A 24,851-nucleotide genomic window follows, 5' to 3' on the forward strand; every position below is an offset into this window, starting at 1 on the left:
AAAAAACCCAAAAAACAACTTTAATTGAAAGTTCTTTAAATAATCTACTGATGGTTAAACTATGTTCTCAGAAGAAAAAGCAGGGACACAGAACCTGGAAGACACAGTTAGGAGAAACCAAGATGGCGGCATAGGTAAACACTGGAAATTGCTGCCTCGCACAACCACTTCAAAAATACAACTAAAAGACAAAATGGACATCATCCAGAACCACAGGAAGGCTGGCTGAGTGGAAATTCTACAACTAGAAGGAAAGAGAAAAGCACTGAGACTCAGAGGAGGTGCAGAAGTAAAGTGCAGAGGTACAGAGGCACACACCGAAAGGGCTGGCAACTGAGGACGTGGCGCACATGAAAAGGGCTGGCAGCTGAGGACGCAGCACATGTGGAGAGGGCTGGCAGTTGAGGACGTGGTTGTCTTTTTCAATCGGGAGGGAGTCTCAAGCTCCCGATTGCTCTGAACTCCAGTTCCGGGTAAGTTTCTGGGGACCCAGACTCATACGGGGAGAAACTGGACTATCTGGCATCAGGCAGAATTCGAGGGCGGCTTTCTCTCAGAGGTGCTTGCAGCGATTACCCGGACACTGAGATGCGGGGCCTCTTAGGGTAGGACTGGGGAACAGCCATAGCTGCTTGCTCTGCCCTGTTGATCCCCTGAGACCCTGCCCCACCCAAGCTGTGCACAGAGGCTTTTGCATATGAAAGGCCTGGCCCTTTGCAACCTGAAAATTACCTAACAAACTGCAGCTGAATCAGAGAGACTGAGAACTTCCAAAAGAAGGCCCAAGGCCCCACAGCAGCTTGCATTGCTTCAAAGCTGGGCCTCATCTGGGCACCTCCAAACACCAAACAAAGAAGAGGAATCTCTCCATAGCTCCTGCTGGGTAGCCTCAGGAAGAGGCTAAATTAGCACCTCCTTGGAGATCCAAGAGCCAGTGTACCCAGTGGTCAGAGTGGGACCATCCAGATTACAACTCCTCAGATCCATAAGGGACACACTCAGGGGGCAGACTCAGTGAGCACCAAAGCCCCACTGAAGCAAGTCTTGCCCCAGAAGGGTGTCTCCAGCTCAGAAGTTCTCCCACTGCAGACACACCTGATTCTCACAGCCAATTGGCCTGGAGGTCAATTCCTCCCAGTGATACCTACAACAATCAAGACTTAACTACAATAAGACTGTGCTCAAAGCCCACAACAGGGTGCACCAAGAGTGTCCACTCAGGTAATTGGGGAGGCTGAGCCACTGGGTCCTATAGGACACCTAACACAGAAAGCCACTCTATCAACACAGGGAAGCATAAGAAATGTGGAGACAGAGAAACAAGTCACAAATGACAGAAATGGAGGAAAGCAAACTACTGGATATAGAGTTCAAAACCACACTTTTAAGGTTTTTCAAGAATTTTCTAGAATCCGCTGATAAATTCAGTGAGACCCTCAAGACATCCAGTGAGACTGCCGATAAACTTAGTGAGACCCTCAAGAAATCTAGTGAGACCCTCGAGGTTATGAAAAAGGACCAACTAGAAATTAAGCATACACGGACTGAAATAAAGGATATTATGTAGAGTTCCAACAGCAGACTAGAGGATCGCAAGAATCAAGTCAAAGATTTGAAATATGAAGAAGCAAAAATCACCCAACCGGAAAAACAAAAAGAAAAAAAGAATCCAAAAATATGAAGATAGTGTAAGGAGCCTCTGGGACAGCTTCAAGCGTACCAACATCCGAATTATAGGGGTGCCAGAAGATGACAGAGAGCAAGATATTGAAAACCTATTTGAAGAAATAATGACAGAAAACTTCCCCTACCTGGTGAAAGAAATAGACCTACAAGTCCAGGAAGCACAGAGAACCCCAAACAAAAGGAATCCAAAGAGGACCATACCAAGACACATCATAATTAAAATGCCAAGAGCAAAAGACAAAGAGAGAATCTTAAAAGCAGCTAGAGAAAAACAATCAGTTACCTACAAGGGAGTACCCATACGACTGTCAGCTGATTTCTCAACAGAAACTTTGTAGGCCAGAAGGGAGTGGCAAGAAATATTCAAAGTGATGAATACCAAGAACCTACAACCAAGATTACTTTATCCAGCAAAGCTATCATTCAGAAGTGAAGGTCAGATAAAGAGCTTCACAGATAAGAAAAAGCTAAAGGAGTTCATCACCACCAAACCAGTATTATATGAAATGCTGAAAGGTATCCTTTAAGAAGAGGAGGAAGAAGAAAAAGGTAAAGATACAAATTATGAACAACAAATACACATCTATCAACAAGTGAATCTAAAAAATCAAGTGACTAAATAATCTGATGCACAGAATAAACCGGTGACTATAATAGAATCAGGGACATAGAAAGGGAGTGGACTGACTATTCTAGGGGGGGAAAGTGATGTGGGGTGTGTGGGAAGAGACTGGACAAAAATTGTACACCTATGGATGAGGACAGTGGGTGGCGGGGGTAAGGACAGAGGTTGGTGTGGGAACCGGGTGGAGGGGAACTATGGGGGGAAAAAAGAGGAACAACTGTAATAATCTGAACAATAAAGATTTAATTAAAAAAAAAAAAAAGAAAAAAGAGGGCGAGAAGAGGATGAGTAAAAAGTTAATAAAGTATAAATGATGGAGCATGAAACTGTCCTTAAGAGCTTACTAAAGAAAGTAGTTGCCATAAAAAAATTGGATTCTGTCAAATACTAAGAAATAGAATAATTAAATAGGATAAAAACATGTTGCACATAGACCAGGTATTCTCATATTAATTTCCTATATTCAGAGATTTAATAGTATCTACATATTAATAGACAACATTGTCTCCCTCTATTGTTACCCTGTTTTATTTCACTCTACCACTGGAGAGCAAAAAACAGAAAGGGAAGGGGAATGAGGTGGAGAAATAAGGAATAAGAGACCAAAAAGGTTCCATAGCCCTGGTTGGGTTGCTCAGTTGGTTGGAGCGTTGTCCAGTACACAAAAAGATTCTGGGTTCAATTCCCGGTCAGGTCACATACCTAGGTTTCAGGTTGATCCCTGGTCAAAGTGCATACAGGAAGCAACCAATCGATGATATCCTCTCTCTCTCTCTCTCTCTCTCTCTCTCTCTCTCTCTCTCTCTCTCTCTCAATCAGTGGGAACAAATCCTCAGCTGAAGACTTAAAAAAGAAAAGTTCCACAAAATCTTTCTCAGGAGCCAAAAGCAAACTTCTACCCCCTGTTGCATAGTGAAATAAGAATTCCTACAAACAATATACATAAACAAAACCTAGAGAATAAAACCAAATTCTTTTTATAATTTATAAAAATATATTCCTAAAATTTCATAAAGAACTTCATGCAATCTTATAATAACAAAAGAACTTAAAAAGTACATATTTAGCAAGTAAAAGGTTCAGAGAGCATTCAAAGCTAAGTAATACCATACAATATCTTAAGACAAATTAATGATGGAAATTACTTCTGAGATTTATGACATATATAAAGTTATAATCATATCACTGGGAAGTACCATGAGGTTGTTTCTGACAATATACCAAATATTGGTTTGTTGAAAATTTCTAAATTCTATAGTCATTTGTGATTATATTTTTTAAGTTCAGTAAGCTATAGTAGAAATACGACCACAAATAAAAATATAATTCTTTTTTTAAAAATTTTGTTTTATTGCTTAAGGAAATATAATTCTTGAAAGGGAACTATAGGAAGGGTAAAAAGGAAGGGTAAATTCCTATATACCTATATACAAGTATTTTAAAAGGCCAAAATGCACAATAAATAAAATTCAGAAGAATAAACTGGTAAAAAGTATATTCTGAAGGAGAAAACTTAATACATAATTGTAAATATGTTATAATACATGAAGTATATGGAAGTCTTCAAAAGATTAACAAAAAGGACACAATAGAACAGTGGGTAAAGTACATAACCCCCCTCAAAAAAAATCAAGGATTAAAGTTTCAACAAACATGAAAAGATGTCCAACCCCAATAAGAAAACAAGATTCCTATTTAAAAACTTTTTAGATTGGTAAAGATTTTGAATGATAATAAATAATCTGCATATGTAAGCACTCTTTTATACTGTTTACAAATTGGTACTAATTTCTGGAAAAGTAAATCTACAGTATTTATTAAAATGTAATGTATAATAATCTATACCCAGCAAATACATTTTTACAATTAATTCTTCTGAAATACTTGTTCTAATACTCAAGATATAAATACAAGAATTTTTAGTATTGGCCAAATTTTGGTCTGTTTGGCCTAATAAACTCTATTGGCCTCACCCTGACAACTCTGAGACCCCGCCCCACCACAAAGGCCTGCAGGGTCTCCCCTGGAAGGGTGGCAGCTAGACATAGTACACCCTGGGGCATTTTCTGAATGGCCTCAGACCCAACACAGGCACTGAGATTGAACCTGTATCAGTCTGGTGAACACCACTTGCTCCTACCTGGTGACTCACTGAGATCTAACTCATGCAACTTGAATACCACCAGAGGCTATTTCAGTGACTGAGTTGGCGAACAGAGGCAGATCTTGGAGGGCCTTGTGACATTTGCTGACCTGTCCCTGGGCCCTGGTGTTGGTAAAAGCTTACCTTGGTGCACAGTTTGGTCCTTCCCATGTATGCAACAGGCGCAGCAGAGGTAGCCACAAACTGTGGATTGCTTTGTAACTCCACACAGGTTGCCCAGGTCCAGCCATAGGAAGCATCTGACATTGGCCTGCTTTAGAGTCACTCCCAAGAGGCCCAGAACCAACACACCCAAGTGGCCAGTTTCAGACAACATCAGATCAAATTACCTTCGCCAGTAGCATATCCAAAGGAAGATCCTGGCAGACACCAGACCCTGCTGAAGCAAATTCTGCTTCTTGTGGTCAGCACCTGCACAGCAGCTCATACACTGTAGTTGGGATCGATCCTCATAGTCAACCTGAGGGTCTACTCTATGCATGAATAAGCCAATAGCAGTCAAGACTCAATTACAACAGAAGCCCACATAACCCAAACAAGGGATTTCCCGGAGCACCAAGAACAAGGGATCAAAGAGACTGTGCCACTGTGTCCCACAAGACACATACTACATAAGGCCACCCTACCAAAACTGGGAAGCATAGCAAGTCTACCTAATACATACATACAAAAAAAAGAGGCAGCTAAATGGGGAGACAAAGAAACAGGCCCTAAATAAAAGAACGGGAGATATCTCCCGAAAAAGAGCTAAATGAAATGGAGGCCAGCAATTAACAAGGTATACAGTTCAAAAATATTGTTATAAGGATGCACAATGAAACATTTCAACAAAGGTATGAACACAGATTGCTGGGTGGAAAAGATGAAGGGATTAAGCAAATATGAAACAAACCACAAACTCATAGACACAGACAACAGTATGGTTACCAGAGGGGGAGAGGGGTAGAGAGGGGTAGAAGATGGTAAAAGGGGGATAGATGATGATGGAAAGAGACTTGAATGTGGTGAACACAATATACAGATGATATATTATAGAATTATATACCTTAAACCTATACAATTTTATTAACCAATGTCACTACAATAAATTCAATAAAAATTAAAAAGTAAAAAGAATGAACCCAGTAGGAAAAAATTGTTTAGTAAAATAATCCAAGATGGCTGAAACCTATCAACCAGAGTAATTAAATCATATGGCACATCAATAACTATAATAGTAAAAGTACCATGTGCATATGCTATAACAAATGCCCTAGAAAAAGAATCGTCATGTAGCTATTACAAAAATTAAGACAGATTACTACAAAAAGAAAAGCAACTGAATAGAAGATATTCACCAATAATTCATATGATAAAGGGTTAATATCCAAAATTTATCAAGAACTCATAAAACTCAATACCAATACAATAAATAATCCAATTGAAAAATGAGCAGAGAACCTGAATAGACACTTCTCCAAAGAGGACATATAGATGGCCAACAGACGTATGAAAGGATGTTCAATGTCACTAATCATCGAAGAAATGCAAATTGAAAGCACAATAAGATATCACCTCATACTTATCAGAAAGGCTATTATCAATAAATCCATACGTAAGTATTAGTGAGAATATGGAGAAAACGGAACTCTCATGTATTGTTGGTGGGAATAAAGATTTTTGCAGTCACTATGGAAAACAGTATGAAGGGTCCTCAAAAAATTAAAAATGAATCTGCTTTATGACCCAGTAATTCCACTTCTGGGAATTTATCTGAAGAAACTTAAAACATGAATTCAAAAGAATATATGCACCCCTATGTTAATTGCAGTGTTATTTACAATAGCCAGGATATGGAAGCAACCGTGCCCATCAATAGATAAGTGGATAAAAAAAGCTGTGGTACATATATAAAATGAAATATTATTCAGACATAAAAAAGAATGAACTTTTACCACTTGCAATAGCAGATGGGGCCAGCACTAAGAAGCGAGGGCCGATGGCCAGCAGCCATGGTGATGGGTACGGTGCCTTCCCCTGATCAGCCTGGTTGCCTCCTGCAGAGGGAGGCCAGACTGCAGCTTAGGCCCACTTCCCAAACGGGCCTAAGCCGTCAGTAGGACGTCCTCTGAGGGCTCCTGGACTATGAGAGGGGGCAGGCTGGGCCGAGGGACCCTCCCAGTGCACAAATTTTTGTGCGCCGGGCCTCTTGTCCTATATAATAAAAGCCTAATATGCAAATTGACCGAAAGGTGAAATGACTGGTGGAAGGACTGGTCACTATGATGTGCACTGACCATGAGGGGGCAGACACTCAATGCAGGAGCTGCCCCCAGCCTGCAGGCTCCAGACCAGCCAAGGTGGGTGCCAGCAGGGCCCCCCGATTGCCCTGCCAGTCACCCCACAGATTGGCCGATTGCTGGCCAGGCCTAGGGATCCTACCCGTGCACAAATTTCGGGCCTCTAGTCTATGTATATAAAAGCCCAGTGACCAAATGGCAGAAGGACCAGAATGACTGGTTGACCAGTTGCTATGACACGCACTAACCACCAGGAGGCAGACATTCAATGCAGGAGCTTTCCCCACAGTGGGAGCAGCCGCTAGTAGGCCCAGGGTGAGGCTAAGTCTCTGCACATATCAAATACCTGAGATAATCCAGACTCTGGCCTGACCCCACCAGCTGATGCAGGCCCTCTAAGGTGTGTTCTAGGAAGAGCACAGGGAGCTGGCATAGGGAGATGGCATGAGGGGACATGACTGTGGACCCCCCAGGGAGGCTGTCCTGTTGGTTGAGAATCCTGGAGCACGGCTGTCCTGAACATCCCCAATGGTGTCACCATCCTGGCATCACACATCAAGGATATTTACCGAGTGGCTTTAGGGTGCAAAGCTCTTCGCCAGGTTCCTCCAGGACACAGAACACATCTTTACCCAAGACATTACCCTGAAATAGCAGCTCAGACTAATTTCCTCATTCAGCAGCTGCTCAGAGGGCGGGTCCACAGCCACTCGGCTGACCAGGATGAGCAGTGCACCCACAGCGGGCTGATCCCCGCAGGACACATCCCCACCAGTGCACAAATCTGTGCACAGAGCCTCTAGTTTTAAAATAATATTAATGTAAAGTGTAATTGAAAAGTAAAATAAAAAATATAAGATAGATTAATACAAACCAACATGGGAAAAGAAACCTAATCACAAGGTTCAATTTCTCAATAATGATCTCAATTTCTTAATGTATGCGAAATGTATATTAACATATACATGATGTTAGTAACTTACAAAGTGATTAATGCCAAGTATGGTTTTTCTAAGTCTTTATGCACATTCATTCATTTAATCTTCACAGCATTTCTATGTTAATGGTGAGGAAGTGAAGTTTAAAGTGATTTGCCCAAGATCACAGTTTATAAGCAGAAGAACTTTAATTGCTAGTTGTTCAAACTTAATAAAGTCATTTAAATTGTATTATTTTTGGAATTCTCACTAACACATGAAAAATGAACAAACTCAACATCTCCAATAATATAAGAAACTGTAACAAAATGAAATTACAATCAATGAAGTAAACTACCAAATAGTTATTAGTACCGTATATTCTGTGATGATGGAAATGTTCTTTATCAGTGCTATCCATTATTTTAGCCAATAAACACATGTGGTTACTGAACACTTGAAATATGTCTCAGTTATGCCTGGTATAACTGAGAAATTAAAATCTTAATTAATTTTAACTAACTTCAATTTTAATAGCCACGTGTAACTAATGGCTACTGTACAGGATGGCAAAAGTCTAGAGTACTCCAGAGCAGTGGTCGCCATCCGGTGGTCTGCAGACCACTGGTGGTCCATGAGATCCAAACGGTTGGCAACCACTGCTCTAGAGGGAGAGGAGTATGGTGATGACCAACACATACAGCCTTGAATTTGGGCTTAGTACAGGTATTCCTCAAAGTTTATCATCCTGACAGATATCTTCCTTTATTAAAGTAACTAGAGGCCCGATGCACGAAATTTGTGCAAGGGGCTTGGCCCTCACGGCCCCTCACAGCCCCGGCTGGCCCTCGCAGCCCTGGCTTCATCCAGCAGGTCGTCCTGATGATCGTTCTACTGTTTGGTCTAATTAGCATATTAGTTCTTTATTACATAGGATAAGCTGTAAGACTATGGATGGGCTGGAGTAGAGGTAGGGGAAAGGTAATTATTGTCTCAATTTTAAGCCTTATAACTGAGGGACAGTGTGAACAGAATGACTAGGCAGAAGATCACCTAGAAAACTGAGCAAACTATAAACCAAACAGACCTAACAGACATCTATAGGACACTATCCAACAACAGCAAAATATCCATTCTTCGTAAGTGAACATTCTCCGAAATAGACCATCTGCTAGGGTACAAAACAAAACCTCAGAAAAATGTAAAACAATACAATAATACAAACTGTATTCTCCAACCACAATGGAATGAAATTAGAAATCAACAGAAAAAAATTGGGAAATTTATGTATACACAGAAGTTAAACCACATACTTCTAAAAAGCATTTGGGTTAAATAAGAAATCAAAAGTTGATGTTAGAAAATACTTTCAGATAAATGAAAATAAAGACACAACATACCAAAACATATGGAATGCAGCTAAAACAGTACTTATAGTAAATTTATAGCTATAAATACATAGTCAAAGAAGATTTCAAATCAATACCCTAACCTTCTACCTTAAGACACCAGAAAAAGAAAAGCAAACTAAACCTAAAGCAAATGGAAGAAAACAGATAGAGATTAGAGAGACAAATCAGCAAAAGAAAAAAAATCAATGAAACCAAAAGTTGGTTCTTTGAAAAGATAAAAAAATTGACAAACCTTCAGTGACCAAGAGAAAACAGACAACAGATTCAAATTAGAATACAAATGAGAGGCTATTACTACTGACCATACAGAAATAAAAAGTACTATAAGAAATACTATGAACAACAGTATGCCAATAAATTAGACAAAAAAAGACATATTAGATTAAATAGACAAATTCCTACAAAGACAAAACCACCAAAACTGATAAAAGAAGAAACATAAAATCTGAATAGGCCTACAATAAGTGAAGACAATGAATTAGTAATAATAATAAAAACTATCCATAAGGAAAAGCCCATGCCCTGGGTGGCTTCACTAGTAAAGTCTAACAAATGTTTTAACAAGGGGTAATGCCAATTCTTCACAAACTCTTCACCAAAAAATGGAAGAGGAAGGAAAACTTTCTAAATCATTCTATGAGACCAATATTACTCTCATACCAAAACCAGACAGACATCACAAGAAAACTATAGATCAATATTTCTTATGAATACGGACACAAAGGTCAACGAATGAACAGCAAATTGATTCCAGCAATATGTAAAATGCTATACCTAGAGTACTAAATGGATTTACCCCAGGAATGCAAGATCTGCTTAATATCTGAAAATCAGTTACTGTGATATACTACAGCAACAGGGTGAAGAACAAAAACATGATCATCTCAATAAGACCCAGCAAAAGCATATGAAAAAATCCAACACCCTTTTATGATAAAGACACTTGACAACTAGGAATAAGAAGGGACCTTGCTCAACATGATAAAGGGCATAAAAAAGCCTCATAGCTAACATCATACCAGTGGAAGATGGAAGCGTTACCTCCAAATTCTGGAACAAGACAGAAACTTCTATTAAAAATAACACTGGCAATCCATTAGGCAAGAAAAAGAAATAAAAGTCATCCAATTGGAAAGAAAGAAGTAAAACCATCTCTATTTGCTGATGGCCTGACCTTGTATAAATAAACCACTAAAAACTCCTAGAACTAATATTGAAATAAACAAGGTTGAAGGACACACAAAAATCAACAGTATTTCTATATACCTACAATGAATGATACAAAAATGAATCTAAGAAAATAATTCTATTTACAACAGGATAAAAAAGTATACAATACTTAGGAATAAATTCAATAAGAGCGTAAAATTTAACCCTAAAAACTTCACTTTAGACCCATTTCGAATGGCTGTAATTTTAAAAAATGAGATAATGGCCCTACTCAGTTTGGCTCAGTGGATAAGTTACACCAGCGTCTGTCTACAGACTGGAGGGTACTGGGTTCGATTCTGGTCAAGGACACATGCCTGGGTTGTGGGTTCAATCCCCAATAGCGGGTGTGCAGGAGGCAGCCAATCAATGATTCTCTCTCATCATTGATGTTTCTCTCTCTCCCTTTCCCTTCCTCTCTGAAATCAATAAAAATATTTTTTAAAAGTCAGATAATAGTATGTTTTAATAAGGAAGTAGAAAAACCTTAACCCTCATACACTGCTGGTGTGAATGTAAATGGTGCAGCCAATTTGGAAAAGAGTATAGAAATTTCTCAAGTGGTTAATACAGAGTACCATATGACCCAGCAATTCCACTCCTTAGCTATATACCCAAAATAAATGAAAACATTGGTCTACACCAAAACTTGTACAAGAACGTTCATAGCAGAATTATTCATAATTGTCAAAGAATGGAAACAACCCAAAAGTCTATCAGCTGATGAATGGATAAATGTAATGTAGTATATTTATACAATGGGACATTATTGCATAAAAAGGAATGAAGTACTGATACATACTACAACATGCAAGAACTTGGAAAAACACTAATGAGTGAAAATCACCAGTCACAAAAGGCTACATATTTAACTTCACTTACATAAAATGCCAGAAAGACAAATATATATATATATATATATAGACAGAAGCAAATTAGTGATTGCTTATGGGTAGAGGGAATTAAGGGAAAGGGACATGATGGCTTTTAAAGGGCACAGTGTTTCTTTTAGAGGTGATAGTAATAACATATCACACTCAGTAGGCTAGCAGAAACAAACTTTTTTTAGGTATATGTATTGGCAAGGATGTAAATGTGCAACCTGATGCAACCACTTTTGAAAACTGACATTGTCTTTGAATTAACTTGCAAATTCCTGATGTGGTTATATACTCTACAGAAAATCTCTTGCGCATATATGCACTGAGACACTTAACATGAATGTTTAAAATAGCAATGTCTGGAATATGAATAGAACTAGAAAGTGTCTAAATATCCCCAGAGGAATAGTGTATAGTCAGAAAATGGAATAATGTGTGTATATACACATCTGAATGAAAATACTACAGATATACATCAACATGGAAGAATCACACAAATATACTGAACAAAAGCCACAAAAATTCAGCAATACAGAAATTTAAAATAAAGCACAACAACTATTTTGCTTAGAGATTCATAATGTATTAAAATATAATATCCAAAAGTTGTAAGACCAGCACAAATACTAACTACTGAAGCAGAATAACATATGTATCTTACCAGCCCTCTTAGGAAATCCTGTTGAAAGGAATCTCAAAGATGTCATAAGGTGTCCATTACCTACTTTTTGACCAATAAATTTTACTGTGACTATTGCATATGGAAGACACTGCCTAGGTTTATCTACTGGTTCTGAAAATTCACTGTATTCATAGAAGTATACCTGAAAAATAAAGAACAACATTTTTATGCTGATTAATTTTAAGACTTGAATAAGCTCATATTTAAAAAAAACTATATAACTGCATAATGCTATTTATTCATATTTCCATATACCATCCCTCTTCATATTTTCTTCAACCTTTTTTTTGTTGTTGTTAAGATGTATGAATTTTTCCCCCCACCATATATTTTTTTCCTTGGTAAGCTACCAATGCTAGCAGAAGCAGACACAGTGTTTTGAAAAGTATTTTTCCATTCAAAGTTTGTTTTGCGTATGTTGTGAATACTATACCATATTTTATTTGGTTGGAAAAGTTAACTAGGGCCCTAGCTGGTTTGGCTCAGTGGATAGAGAGTTGGCCTGCAGACTGAAGAGTCCCAGGTTCAATTCTGGTCAAAGGCACATGCCTGGGTTGGGGGCACGATTCCCAGTAGGGGGCGGCAGGAGGCAGCCAATCAATGATATATATATATTTTAAAGCTAATTAGAAAAATAAGCATAGTTTAATGCATTTTACATATGGGAGCATATATTTAAACTAGAGCAGTGGTTGCCAGCCGATGGTCCATGGACCACTGCTGATCCATGAGGTCCGAAAGGTTGGCTACCGCTGTAATAGAGGCCCAGTGCACAAAATTTGTGCATGGGTGTGGTTCCTAGGCCTGGCTGGCGATCAAAGTGAAAGCGTCTGGTGTAGAAGGGCAGGTCCCAGCTGACCTCTGGGCCCTGGGCAGCACCTGGGCCCCTGGGCCCCTGTGCACTCCCCTCCACCTGAATCACAGCGCCCAAGTGCCCATGTGGAGATGTGGTGAGTGCTGCCAGACACAGCAGGCCGGGATGCAGCTTGGACTTCTGGACCACCCAGCGGCGCCGCAGAGGAGCCAGGTAGGCAGTGTACTCTCTCTCGGCTGGCCTCACAAACCAGCTCCTGCGTCACCTGGAGGAGGACGCACAGGTACGGGGGTGAGGGGGGTTCCTCGAGGGCGCCTAGTACCTGAGCACAGGGGCTTCCCTGGCGCGTGAGCCCTGGCATCCCTGGGAGAGGGTAGCGGGGGGGGGGGGGGGGTGAGAGCGAGCTCAGTGGACACCCTGCATTCTCACCACACCTCTGTCCCTGTCACCCCTGCCCCCAGGTAGCCGGCGAGAAGTCACAGCCCCCAGCCCAGGCGCCGCATCCCGCATCGCCAACGCCTGCCATGTTCCGCGCTGCCCCCGGTGGTCAATGCACATTATAGTGAGCGGTCAAACTCCCAGTCGAAAGACCGCCCGAGGGGACAATTTGCATATTAGGCTTTTATTATATAGGATTTCTAGAAGATTAACTTCATTTAATCATATATATGTTTAGACATTATACGTACTATATAATTTAATCTTTTACAGAAGATTAAAGGTCTACTGTCTCAGCAATACAGGACAGAAAATTATCATTTCACATGTAATGACCAATATAAAAGTCATTTCTCCTTTCGTAAAGTACTAAGAATCAGTAACATTATTTCAAAATAGCCTTGTTTGCATTCTTTGCAAGACAGAAATTAAACTATGGAAATTAATCTATGGAAATTAATCTAAATAAAAGCAGACACTGTACTTTGCCCTGGTTGCATGGCTCAGTTGGTTGGAGCACTGTCCCATATACTGAAAGGCTGCGGGTTCAATCACCATGTAGGAGGCAAGCAATCACTGTTTCTCTCTCTCTCCCCCTTCCCTTCTCTCTAAAATCAATGGAGCATATCCTCAGGTGAGGATTTTTTAAAAAAGGCAGACACTATACTTTGAACAAAGTTAAATATAAATCTGAAAACCTTTCTACTAAAATTCTCAGGTAAGTATTAAAACATCTTTCACTATTTATTTATTTAACATCATATTATATTAAATGAATTAAGGGATTTTCCTTTAGTATTTTGGGAAGTTATTTTAAGTCTTGTATCATACAATGTGAAACATGTGACTTTCAAGTAGTCAAATGAACTAAAACATTAACATACTGCTGAATTGTAGGCTTGTAGCTCAATGGTATCTTTCAGAGAAGGTATATTTTTCGACATATGGCAATCAAAGTTAGGACAAGGATCCAAAGAAACTTTGTTTTTATCCACTGAAGGCTGAATTTTCTTCACTTTTCCAAAGAGTACCTTAAAAAAAAAAAAAAAAAAGGCAAAAAGAAGGTCTGTAAAAATACACCAAAACACTTTAAACTGTCATACACAGAGAGTTGCGAAGCAAGCTCTGTTTTAAAGCAAGAAGTATGAAAGAGCTTTTTGGAGCTTTTTACTATGTTCCAAATTTTCTAAAATTAGCATGCATTACTTTTTAATGTAAAAATAAATTATGCCTATGAATTTGATAGTAGTTGAAGTCTAAAAATATAAGAAAGTATACCAAATGAACCAATGATTTTACATGAATATACACACATCCTAAGTTACACAACTGAGCATCCTGCCTAGCTTCTGTGATTTTAGTAATCCTGGCAAAGCTGCAATTAACCAAAAAGTATATCTTAACCAATGTGTTGATGCTTAAGATTTGACTATAAGATTTACTGTTTTCAATTTTGAGTAATTTTAGACTTTCAGAAAAGTTGAAAAACAGTTCAGAGTTCTCGTAGACCTGTACCCAGCTTTTCCTAATGTTAACATCTTACATAAGCATGGCAAAATTATACAAACTAAAAAATTAGCATTTTATAATACTAATAATTTGTGCACTCGGGGGGGGGGGAGGGGAGTTTTAGCCCGGCCTGTGCCCTCTCGCAGTCAGGGACCCCTCAGGGGATGACCACCTGCTGGTTTAGGCCTGCTCCCCGGGGGATTGGGCCTAAGATGGCAATCAGACATCCCTCTGGCAGCCCGGCAGCCCTCAGGGGATGTCCACTTGCCAGCGGGGAGCAGGCCTAAACTGCAGTCGGACATCCTTAGCACTGCTGAGGAGGCAGGAGAGGCTCCCACCACCACCACTGTACTGGCAGCCATCAGCCTGGCTTGTGGCTGAGCAGAGCTCCTCCCATGTGAGAGTGACCTGACCACCAGAGGGCAGCTCCTGCATTGAGTGTCTGCCCCCGATGGTCAGTGTGTGTCATAGTGACCAGTCATTCCCAGTCTTTCTGCTGTTAGGGTCAGTTTTCATATTACCCTTTTACTATATAGGATAGAGGCCTGGTGCATGGGTGGAGACCGGCTGGTTTGCCCTGAAGGGTGTCCCAGATCAGGGTGGGGGTCCCGCTTGGGTGCCTGGCCATCCTGAATGAGGGGATGATGGCTGTTTGCAGCTGGTCACACCCCCTTCAGGGTGGGCATCCCCACTGGGGTGCCTGGCCAGCCTGGATGAGGGGATGATGGCTGTTTGCAGCTGGTCACACCCCCTTCAGGGTTTGGGTCACCACTGGGGTGCCTGGCCAGTCTGGGTGAGGGGCTGAGGGCCATTTTCAGGCTGGTGGGTGACTGAAGCTCCCAACCACTCCTTTCTTTCTTTTTTTTTATTCTGGGATTTATTTACCTTCTATGGCTGTCACTGGAGCTGACAGCTGGCTTTAGCTCTGAGGCTTGGCTCCAGCTCTGAGACCTCAGCTGCTGAAAGCAGGTATCTGGGCTTTGTTTAGATTCTATAATTGTAACACTGTTGCAACTCCAGCTCTGAGGCCTGACTGGCTGAAAGCAGGTTTCTGGGGATTGTTTAGCTTCTATAATTGCAACAATGTTTCTTAGACTGCAGCTCAGAGGCCGGCAGTGGCAGGTGGGGAACGTTGGCTTCCTCCATCACTGGAGCAAGCAAGCCTCCTGTTCGCTTCAGCTGCCTGGCTGCTGGCCACCATCTTGGTTGGCAGTTAATTTGCATATCTCGCTGATTAGCCAATGGGAAGGGTGGCAAAGTTACGGTTAATTACCATGTTTCTCTATTATTAGATAGGATTAAAATAAGCAATAAGAGTTTAGAACTTTAGAGTAAGCCAGAATAATTCTAATCAATGTTTTGAGGAAGGACATTTAAAATATTCTGACATTAATTGTGGTCTGAAAGATGATCAATTAGGGAAGAAAAAAAATACACTGGGAAGACAAAGATGATAAAGGCTGCCTTTGCTTACTTGGAATTTTAGTTTATGCTGCACACCCTACTAGAGTCAGATAGGTGGAAATTTTGAATGATGCTAATGATGACAGTAATAAATATAATTATTATTTGTTTTACATAATGTAACTAAAAACACTAATCATAATTCATATGTTCAGGTCAATTTAAAACAAACTGAATATAATATTTAATATTTGTTATAGGTTACCTACCTTAAAAATTATAATACTTTCTACATTAATGCTTCTACTATGAGCATAATTCAAGGCAACATCAACATGTCTAAACATATAAACTCCAAGAAGAGGATTTCCTAATATCTTCAATGTAGACGTTTTGGTACTTATCCCATTCTTATATATCTCAGCCACATCCCTCTGAGGAAGTGATAAAAAGCAGAACTGTTCTTCTAGTTCTCTGCCATGTCTTCCATTCTCACGCATCTCTGTCCTAAAGCAAAAACAAACAACACGTAGTTAAATGAGAAGAACAATAGAATTTTTAAGTAGAAAATAAGCATTCCAGCTTGCTACAGTTAGAAAACAAGACAATTATTGATAACATTCAGAGGTGACTGTGTCCTATGGAAACAAGTTAGGCTGAAAGTCATCTAAGGAAGAAATTCAAGAAGTAGTTAGAAATTCAAGTAGAAGTTATAAACTATATTTTGTTTAGGCTAGTGTTAATAAGGGCTAACATTTCCTGAATGCTGCTAATATGCCCAACACTGTTAAGACTTAAACTTTACATGCGTTTTGTCATTTGTTCTCAACTCCTCCAACACTGAATTACTATTATTATTATATTATTATTGTTATACACCTTTTAAAAAAAATCCTCACCTGAGTATATTTTCTCCATTGCTTTTCAGAGAGAGTGGAAGGAAGGGAGGAAGGGATGGGGAGAGGGAGAGAGAAAAACATCCATGTGAGAGAGACACATCGATTGGTTGCCTCCCTCAGGAGCCCCGACCAGGCTGGGGATTGAACTGGTAACCGTTTTGTGCTCGGGCTGATCCTCTAACTACTTAGCAATACCAACCAAGGCTGTTATACACATTTTTAAAATGAGGAATATGATGTTCAAAGAGTTGAAACTTGCCAAAGTAGCAAAGTAACAGAGTTGAAATTGTATATGCTAACTTTGTCCATTAAGTTCCAGAGCTTGAATTCTTACTTATTTGTGTTATGAAGGAAAGGATATGCATTTCTTAAATACATATATATAGAGAGACACATACACATATATATGGTCAATTATTAGGGAATTCCATTCTTCAGGGATCTAAGATAACAGCTGGAAGAAATAAGCGAGAATTTGATTACAGACGCCTATCTTAGTAGTAAGACAAATCATCCTCAGAAAAGATTACAATCTAAACTACAGGTACTCTTGAAATTCTGACTACAATCAAGAATCACTTAAAAAAAATACCATCCCCCTTCAATTGGCAGATTAGATAGGGAGTTCTATAAGGCTTGTTTATGTGGCAGCAGTTCAATCACTGGGACAGAAATGTGATGCCAAATGATTATCAACAATGGACCTAGAAAATAATGTGTATACCACAAAAGAAAAATTGATCTTGAAAAACCACATGCTACCAATATTTGTTATTTCCTCAATACCACTCACAGAATTTATGTAAAGTATACTATGCACATTAGCATATTAATATTTTATTTGCAAGAATGACTCATCATTAATAGTAAACAGGGCACAAAACACATGGCAACAGTTACAATCAAGGCGAACTGATTAGATCATGACCACTTTTCTCTCAGTTCCTGGGAATGTCAACCTTAACTTTCAATTCCACGAGTAATCACTTCCTGATCTTGCTTTCAAGATGACATCAGTAGATTCTGTGAAACACTAAGATCTCTATGTTGATTGTTAAAGTTTAATTCTCACAGAAGTATTATAACATGCTTTGTAATACCAATTCCTCAACTGATTTTTCTTAGGATCTGGAAAAACATTAACTTTCTGAGCAATGCCTGGAAGGACTGCCTAGAACAGTGGTTCTCAACCTTCTGGACCCTTTAAATACAGTTCCTCATGTTGTGACCCAATCGTAAAATTATTTTCATTGCTACTTCATAACTGTAATGTTGCTACTGTTATGAATCATAATGTAAATATCTGATACGCAGGATGGTCTTAGGCGACCCCTGTGAAAGGGTCATTCGACTGCCAAAGGGGTCGCAACCCACAGGTTGAGAACCGCTGGCCTAGAAGGTTCCAGATATTTGTTCAGAATGTTTTCCCACATGGAAATACTAAACACTAGCACAAAGAATGGGAGGGAGAGAGGAAACTGAAATATAGCAGGGAAGGAAGGCTTTTACTTACAAAGCAGGGTTTCTCAACAGTGGTACCACTGATATTTTGGACTGAATAAGTCTTTGTGTCACCTAGTCATCTTACTGGCTAAACATTATGTCCTCTTTAAGGGATTGAATAGAGTGAAAAAAAAAATCAACAAAGATCTGATCCAGGGGTCCCAAAACCCATATAACTAAAGTAGGAAATTGCCAGAGCAATTAGGCAAGAAAAATAAATGAAATGCGTCCAAATCCAAAAGGAAGAAATAAAACTGTCTTTTTTTGCAGATGACCTATATAGAAAGAAGACCTAAACACTACCAAAAAATGTTAGACCCAATAAACAAATTCAGTAAAGTTTTGATAAGGGTTAGCTAGCTAACTTAATTAGGAAAACAGGAAAGGGGGGGTGGTCCAGAAAGGATGGAGCCATTTCAGGCCTGAGCAATTAAAGGCAGCCCTCCCTCAGGGATGGGCGTGGTTGAGGGGGGATCAATTGGGGGAAAAAGGAGACACATGCAATACTTTAAACAATAATAAAAAAAAGCAGCCCTGACCTGAGCAGCTGGAGAGCCATAAGAGGTAATAAAACACATTCTGCCAGGACATCTGAGAGAGAGAACATAAGGGAGATCAAAAGCAACTCCAACCTGAACAGATAAGATGGATAATGTTGCAAAATGAGGGGGAGAGGAAGTAGAGGGCATTATATGGGGTTTGGACTATGTAGTAGAGTGACCAATGAGGAAAGCATGGGCATCCTAAATTAAGGTAAGGGTCCAATTAGAAAGGGTCATGAAGAGACAAAGAACTGCAGACTTTATAAACCTGGAGACAAAGAGATTCAGCAGATTTTCAGATTACAGATTTTGGATTTTTTCCCATTAGAGAGAGAGCAAGTGAGCTGGCTTTTCCCATTTGGGGACCCCTCTCCAGGGGGTCCCCTTTGGGGACACCCCTGCCCAGATGAAGTTTGTATATGCTTCCAATAAACTTCTACATTTTTATTAAAGAAATCTGTTAGCCCACAGATTTATTCTTCAACTTCGTTGGACAAGAACCCATGAGAAGTCTGCACTCCAAACCCCATGTTTCAGTTCCAAGGTACAAAATCAACATAAAAAAAATCACTGCACTAACAATTTTATACACCAATGAAATATCTGAAAAACAAAGTAATTGCATTTACAATAACACCAAAACCAATAAAATACTTAGGAATAAATTTTTTAAAAAATATGTTTTATTGTTTGTTTTATTTAGAGAGAGGAAGGGAGAGGGAGACAGAAACATCAATGATGGGAGAGAATCATTGATTGGCTGCCTTCTGCATGCTCCCCCGGGGGGATCGAGCCCACAACTCAGGCATGTGCCCTTGACGGAATTGAACCCAGGACCCTTCAGTCCACAGGCCAACGCTCTACCCACTGAACCAAACCAGCTATGGCCTTAAGAATAAATTTAACCAAGGAGGTGAAAGATCTATAAACCAAAAACTATTAGACACCTATGAAAGAAATAGAAGAAAACACACAAAAAATGGCAATATATCCCATGTTCATAGGTTAGAAGAGTTAATATTGATAAAATGTCAATACTACCCCAAACCAAATTAAGAGTAAATGCAATCTTTATCAAATTTCCAATGGCATTTTTCATAGAAATAGAACAGAAAATCCTAAAATTTGTATGGAACTACAAAACACTCTGAATAACCAAAGAATCTTGAGAAGGAACAGAGCTGAAGGCATCACACTTTCTAATTTTAAATTATATTACAAAGGTACAGTAATCAAAACAGTATAGAGTGGCATAAAACACACATAAACCAATGGAACAGAATCAAGAGCATAGAAATAAACCCATGCAAATAGTGTCAACTATTATTTGATAAGGGAGCCACAAACACTCAGTGGAGAAGGGTAGTCTCTTCAATGAATGCATATCCATATGCAAAAGAATAAGAATGGATCCCTATCTTATACCACTCACAAAAATTAACTCTAAATGGATTAAAGACCTAAAGGTAAGACCTGAAGCCATAAAACTCCTAGAAGAAAACATAGGAAAAAACCTCCTTGACAATGGCATTGGCAAAAATGTTTTTGGATATGACACCAAAAGCACAAGTGGGAATACTCAAACTAAAATGCTTTTGCACAGCAAATAGAAACAACTGATAAAAGGAAAAGACAAACTGCAATGGGGAAAATATTTGCAAACCATTTATCTGATTAAGAGGTTAATATCAAAAATACATAAGGGATACATACAACTCAATGGCAAAAACAGACTCTCTGAATAAAAAACAGGCAGAGAATTTTTAAAAAATATACTTTTATTGATTTCAGAGAGGTTGGGAGAGCGGAAAGAGATAGAAAGATCAATGATGAAAGGGAATCATTGATTGGCTGCCTCCTGCCAGCCCCTATGGGGGATTGAGCCCCCAACCTGGGCATTTGCCTTTGACTGGAATTGAACCCAGGACCCTTCAGTCTGCAGGCTGATGCTCTGTCCCGAGCCAAACCAGCTAGGGCAACATGGAAATTCTTAAAAAAAACAGTAAAATAGAACTACCATATGATACAGCAATCCCACTTCTGAGTATGTATCTGAAGATGAAATCACTATCTCAAAGAAGTATCTGCATTACCATGTTCATTTTGGCATTCTTAACAATAGACACCACATGGAAATAATCTACATGTCCATCCACAGATGAACTGATAAAGGAAATGTGGTATACTGCACATACAATGATATATTATCCAGCCATAAAAAAGGTAATCTTTCCATTTTTGACAACACAGATTGATCTTGAGGGCATTCCTTCAAGCGAAATAAGTCAGAAAGAGAAAAGACAAATACCATTATGATCTCATATGTGGAATCTAAAAACATCCAACTCATAGAAACAGAGTAGAATGGTGGTTGTCAGAGCCTGAGGAGTGGGGGCAATGGGAAAATGTTGGTGAAGGTACAGACTTTCAGTTATAAGTTCTGAGGACCTAAGTTACACCATGGCAACTATAGTTAACAATACTGAATTGTAAACTTGAAAGTTGCTGTAAGAATAGAGCTTTAGCTCTTGCTGGTGTGGCTCAGTTGATTGGAGCATCATCCCATACACTGAAAGGTCAAGGGTTTGATTCCCAGTTAGGGCACATACCCAAGTTTCAGGTTTGATCCCTGACAGTCAGGGTATGTATGGGAGGAAACCAATCAATGTTTCCCTCTCACATCAGTATTTTTCTCTCAACCCCCCTCCCTTCCTCTCTCTAAAACAATAATATCAATAAAGACATATCCTCGAGAGAACTTTAATGTTCTCATTATAACAAAAAAGTGATAATTAGGTGAGGTAAAGAATGTGTTACCTAACCTCACTGTTGTAAATATTTTGCAATCTATAATAATAAAAGTGTAATATGCTAATTAGACCAGACGTCCTTCCAGATGACCTTCCGGATGAAGCCGGGGCTGCGAGGATAGCCAGTGCTGGCAGCCGGGGGAAGGCAGGCCTACTTTGCATTGATCCTATAGTAAAGTGGTTCTCAACCTTCTGGCCCTTTAAATACAGTTCCTCATGTTGTGACCCAACCATAAAATTATTTTCGTTGCTACTTCATAACTGTAATGTTGCTACTGTTATGAATCGTAATGTAAATATCTGATATGCAGGATGGTCTTAGGCGACCCCTGTAAAAGGGTCGTTTGACCGCCAAAGGGGTCGCGACCCACAGGTTGAGAACCGCTGCTCTAGTATTTTAATAAATCTGTAAAAAAAGGAACTAACTCACACAAAAGGTAGTGTATTAGTTTTCCATTGTTGCTGTAAAAAACTACCAGAAGTGAAATAAACACACAACCCCCCCCCCCCAAAAAAAACACCAAACCCACAAAACTACCGGAAGTGTAGTGGATTTAAACAAACCAAATTCATTATCTTATAGTTATGTAGGTCATGAGCCCAATATGGGTCTCATTAGGCTAAAATCAAGGTATCATCTGGGTTTGTGTTCCTTTCTCAAGCTCTAAGGGAGGATCTAGCTTGTGCTGGCACAGGTCAGTTACTTGGAGGACTGACATCCCTTTCCTTGCTGGCTGTTAGCTGAAGGATGTTCCCAAATTCTAGAAGTTACCTGCTTTCCTTGGCTCAGGAACACCTTTCCTCCATCTTTAAAGCCAGCAAAGGTAGGCTGAATCCCCCCCCCCCCCCCCTACAGCTTTCAAAACAACTTACATTTTTCTTCAGCCTACCTGATGTATTAAAAAGCCCATCAACGCCAGGATGGGAGACACTGTTGTTTTCTCTATCTAGCCCTGCTGCTTAGAGGTTTAGACTTTATGGCCCAGGATCTGGTCCTTTTCTAGAGAGCACTGACTCAATAAAACCTTCCTTTTTAAGAAAACTTTAACAGTGAAAGTTTTTGTTTAACATAAGATAGTGAATGGACCTGGATATCAGTAAGCCAATAAAGACAAGGGGAATGGGACAAAGAATAGTTTTTTCTAAGTATGTAAGATGATTTAGAATTATTAGGGAGATCACAGTCTACTCATTTGATTACTCTTTATACACACTATTCTAACACATATACTTTCAAAACATGCTCACACCAAACACCTTCAATCCACTTCACAAAAGGGAATAAGCCAAAGTGTCATCCAGTTATTGCAGTTAACTTTAGATCCACAGTGTGAGTAATATGCTTTCATTTCCAACAGGTGTGGATATAGATCCAAATAGTCAACATTAGGCAATAAATGGCTACAAAATTATCTACACCCAAAATACACTGATGGAGGAAAAATTAGGATAACTATAAATTCTGAAAAGTGAAGAACGACACAAAAATGGTCAGTGTTAAGTGGCCCTTATTTAGCACAAAGTATATCCTTTTAATAAGAAGTAGCTAGAATTCTTTTCCCTCAAAATTCCAGAAGCTAGTAACCACAGCAAAATCTTTAGACAATGGTTGTGATTAGCAATTTGTCTCCAGGCAACAAGCCTCTCAAACCTTTCCATCCCCCATGGCCTTACATTTGGAGTGGCCCTTACCTATTCCAATTTGATACTATCAGTTTCTTCTCCCAAACTGCATTTAAAATATATCTTTACTATAAAAACTTGAATAATTTCACTTACCAGCTAGAAAGTGCTCAAAAGGAGGTATGTGGGAAAGGTAGAAGGCAATATATTTGTGCTTTGTGGCATACTTATCTCCCATTAAATCTTTCCTTTTAAACTCCCATTCACATTAACTCTAGAAAAAATTAATTCCTTTCCTCAAGTTAATTTTGCAAAGCTGATCTGTGAAACTGATGGGGAAAATAAGACATTTTTGGAGGGGCTAGCAATCTGAATCTGTGCCAGTAACCTAATGTACATTCTTAATAGCCTGTAATTAATCACTGCCCCTCTCTCCACAGTCTGGTCTTGCAAGACCTGTTTACCTAAGTACTGCCATTTTTACAGAGGCCATAAACCATGAATACACAACCCCCGGAGGGGGTTATCAGCGCTGGTGCCAGGCCAGGCCAACACAGGGGGCTTTTTGCAAAGCCTGGGAAAGGTCCGGAAGTTCCATCCATATTTGGGGGACAAAGAAACCAAAGGGTACAAAGGGCGAGCTTCCTCCATATTGGTTTGCTAAGGATTTGGAGAACTGACCCCTGAGTCACTGTACTAGTACATGTGAAACATCTGAAAAGAAATGGGTTTTTCCAGTATCTCTGGGTACTCCTGCATATTTTTCGGTCGCCTGGTAAATTCTGTAACAAAACTAGGCCATAAGCAGAAAGGCTTTCTGACCAGATGTGAAATTTTAAGGCTTCTTGGATCTAAGCAGAAAATGGACAAAGCACTTCCACCTGGAATTTTTTTGTACAATTTCCCCCCAAGCCACAGCCATATGTCTGTGTCCTAAAGTATAAGGGAATATCATGAACTTCCCACCTGGAAACAGTGGGTTTCCTTTTTGACCTCTTTCCAGATTAAATCCGTATTTTAGAATCTCTTATACTAGTATTCCTTTCCCTTCAATAGCAGTTGGAATGCTATTGACTTTGTTATAGGATAGTAAGAAGCTGGAAAAATTCCAAGGCAGGAGGAATAGGGAGACTGAGACAAGAAAATTAAACAAGGCCAAACAGTTTGGCAGCCTGCAGCCAGCCTGAAATAACAGCAAGGACACTTGAGAGCAAATGGTTAACGTGTCTCCAAAGAATGCAGGAAAGGAGGGGGAAGAGAAGGGAGAGAGGAGGATGAATCTTAATACAACCAAAGAATGCAAAGCTTAAATCACCCTGAAATTACTAAAAGACAACAGAGAGAGGAGGGAGAGGAAGGAAGAGTGCAGTCTTATCTCACCCCACTCCCTAAACAGAAAAGCCACCAGGTGCTTCTCACAAATTCTGGGAAAGCCACAACAAAGTAAAAGGGTG

The 24,851-nt window shown here is 39.6% G+C and overlaps 1 protein-coding gene across 1 annotated transcript in view; it reads right to left on the bottom strand.

The window, feature by feature from the left end:
- Positions 1–24,851, bottom strand: part of TEX15 (testis expressed 15, meiosis and synapsis associated) — a gene marked incomplete at its 3' end in the record, with an annotated part of 60,047 nt that overhangs the window by 19,494 nt on the left and 15,702 nt on the right. The window contains exons 3-5 of the mRNA XM_081082241.1: positions 16,290–16,527; positions 13,992–14,138; positions 11,835–11,997 (exon numbers count right to left, since the gene is read on the bottom strand). Of these exons, the coding sequence (XP_080938367.1) occupies positions 11,835–11,997; positions 13,992–14,138; positions 16,290–16,527 (548 nt within the window). The remainder of the gene's footprint in view (positions 1–11,834; positions 11,998–13,991; positions 14,139–16,289; positions 16,528–24,851) is intronic.

This window comes from Myotis nattereri, assembly GCF_964212035.1.
Source record: "Myotis nattereri genome assembly, chromosome: 2".
In the NCBI taxonomy this organism is placed as follows: domain Eukaryota; kingdom Metazoa; phylum Chordata; class Mammalia; order Chiroptera; family Vespertilionidae; genus Myotis; species Myotis nattereri.